A 1087-nucleotide genomic window follows, 5' to 3' on the forward strand; every position below is an offset into this window, starting at 1 on the left:
ATTGTGCCTCCCTGGACGGATCCAAAAGTAGCCAAAAAGACCCGCGAAATCATGGAAGAAATTGGACAGACTCCCGTGTCTCTAAGTAGGGAAATCGAAGGATTTGTTCTGAATCGAATTCAGTACGCAATTCTTAACGAAACTTGGAACTTGATCAATGATGGCGTTCTCGACGTTAAAGACACTGATAAAGTTATGTCTGATGGGTTGGGACCTAGATATGCGTTCATGGGACCACTTGAAACGGCGCATTTGAACGCAGATGGATTTAAGAATTATTGCGATCGTTATGCTAATACTATTCATGCTGTGAGCAAGACTTTTAAGCCGCTGCCGAAGTTTGAAGGACCAAGAGTTGCACAGATTGCTGAAGAGCTGGAGAAGAAGGTGCCATTAGATCAACTGCAGGCTAGGCGGAATTGGAGGGATATGTGCTTAACTAAATTAAGCCAACTTAAAAAGGAAACATAGTGTGTTTTCAGTACATCGTTTTATGAAAGGCTGTATAAAGCTATATTACAATTACATATTGTCGTAGTAGTAGTAGATGTTTAGTTACTTTATTTTTTCGACAACATAATTCCTAAAATATTGATAAATTGTTGATAAGGCTAGAGGAGTGTGGCTTATCGTGAATTGTTGGTTTAGTTCGTGTGAATTGCACGCAGCGGACGCATCATGAATCCGCAGTATGAATTACACATAAGAAAACTCACAACTCAGGATTTAATACCAATCATACAAAAAGTAAGTCTGAAAAAGATTTTGATGTAAATTTACTTCATTTACTTTTAGAGTCAGTATTCTCACCTCACAAATGTTATTGCGGAATTTAAAATATCAGGCAATGATTTAGTTGTAAGTATGCTTTTCCTAGAGATCATAAAAAGAGATTTATAAATTAAAACACGGAAATCTAATTTCAGGAGTTGAAAGAATACGATGTAATTTTAAAATTCGGAAACAATGCAAAGCGAAAACAATTTCAAGTGCTTTTAAATGATGTGCAAGCCACACCCCACAAGTTGTTTCCGCTCAAACCAATATTGAAACCTCCGCGACGTAGTTCAGTTATAAATCAAAGTAC

At 37.0% G+C, this 1087-nt stretch overlaps 1 protein-coding gene across 1 annotated transcript; it reads left to right on the top strand.

Moving 5' to 3' along the window:
• Positions 1 to 3: 3 nt before the first annotated feature.
• LOC135803004 (lambda-crystallin-like) lies at positions 4 to 546 on the top strand (the record flags this gene model as incomplete). Its single annotated transcript, XM_065316634.1, has 1 exon — positions 4 to 546. A coding segment is annotated over one exon (468 nt), but the record flags the coding sequence as incomplete, so codon positions are not given.
• Between the last annotated feature and the right edge of the window lie 541 nt (positions 547 to 1087).

The sequence above is a fragment of the Atheta coriaria genome, unplaced genomic scaffold (assembly GCF_025399875.1).
Source record: "Atheta coriaria isolate IRGN ID8LTWV9N9 unplaced genomic scaffold, Caltech_Dcor_3.1 contig_104_pilon, whole genome shotgun sequence".
Lineage (NCBI taxonomy): Eukaryota > Metazoa > Arthropoda > Insecta > Coleoptera > Staphylinidae > Dalotia > Dalotia coriaria.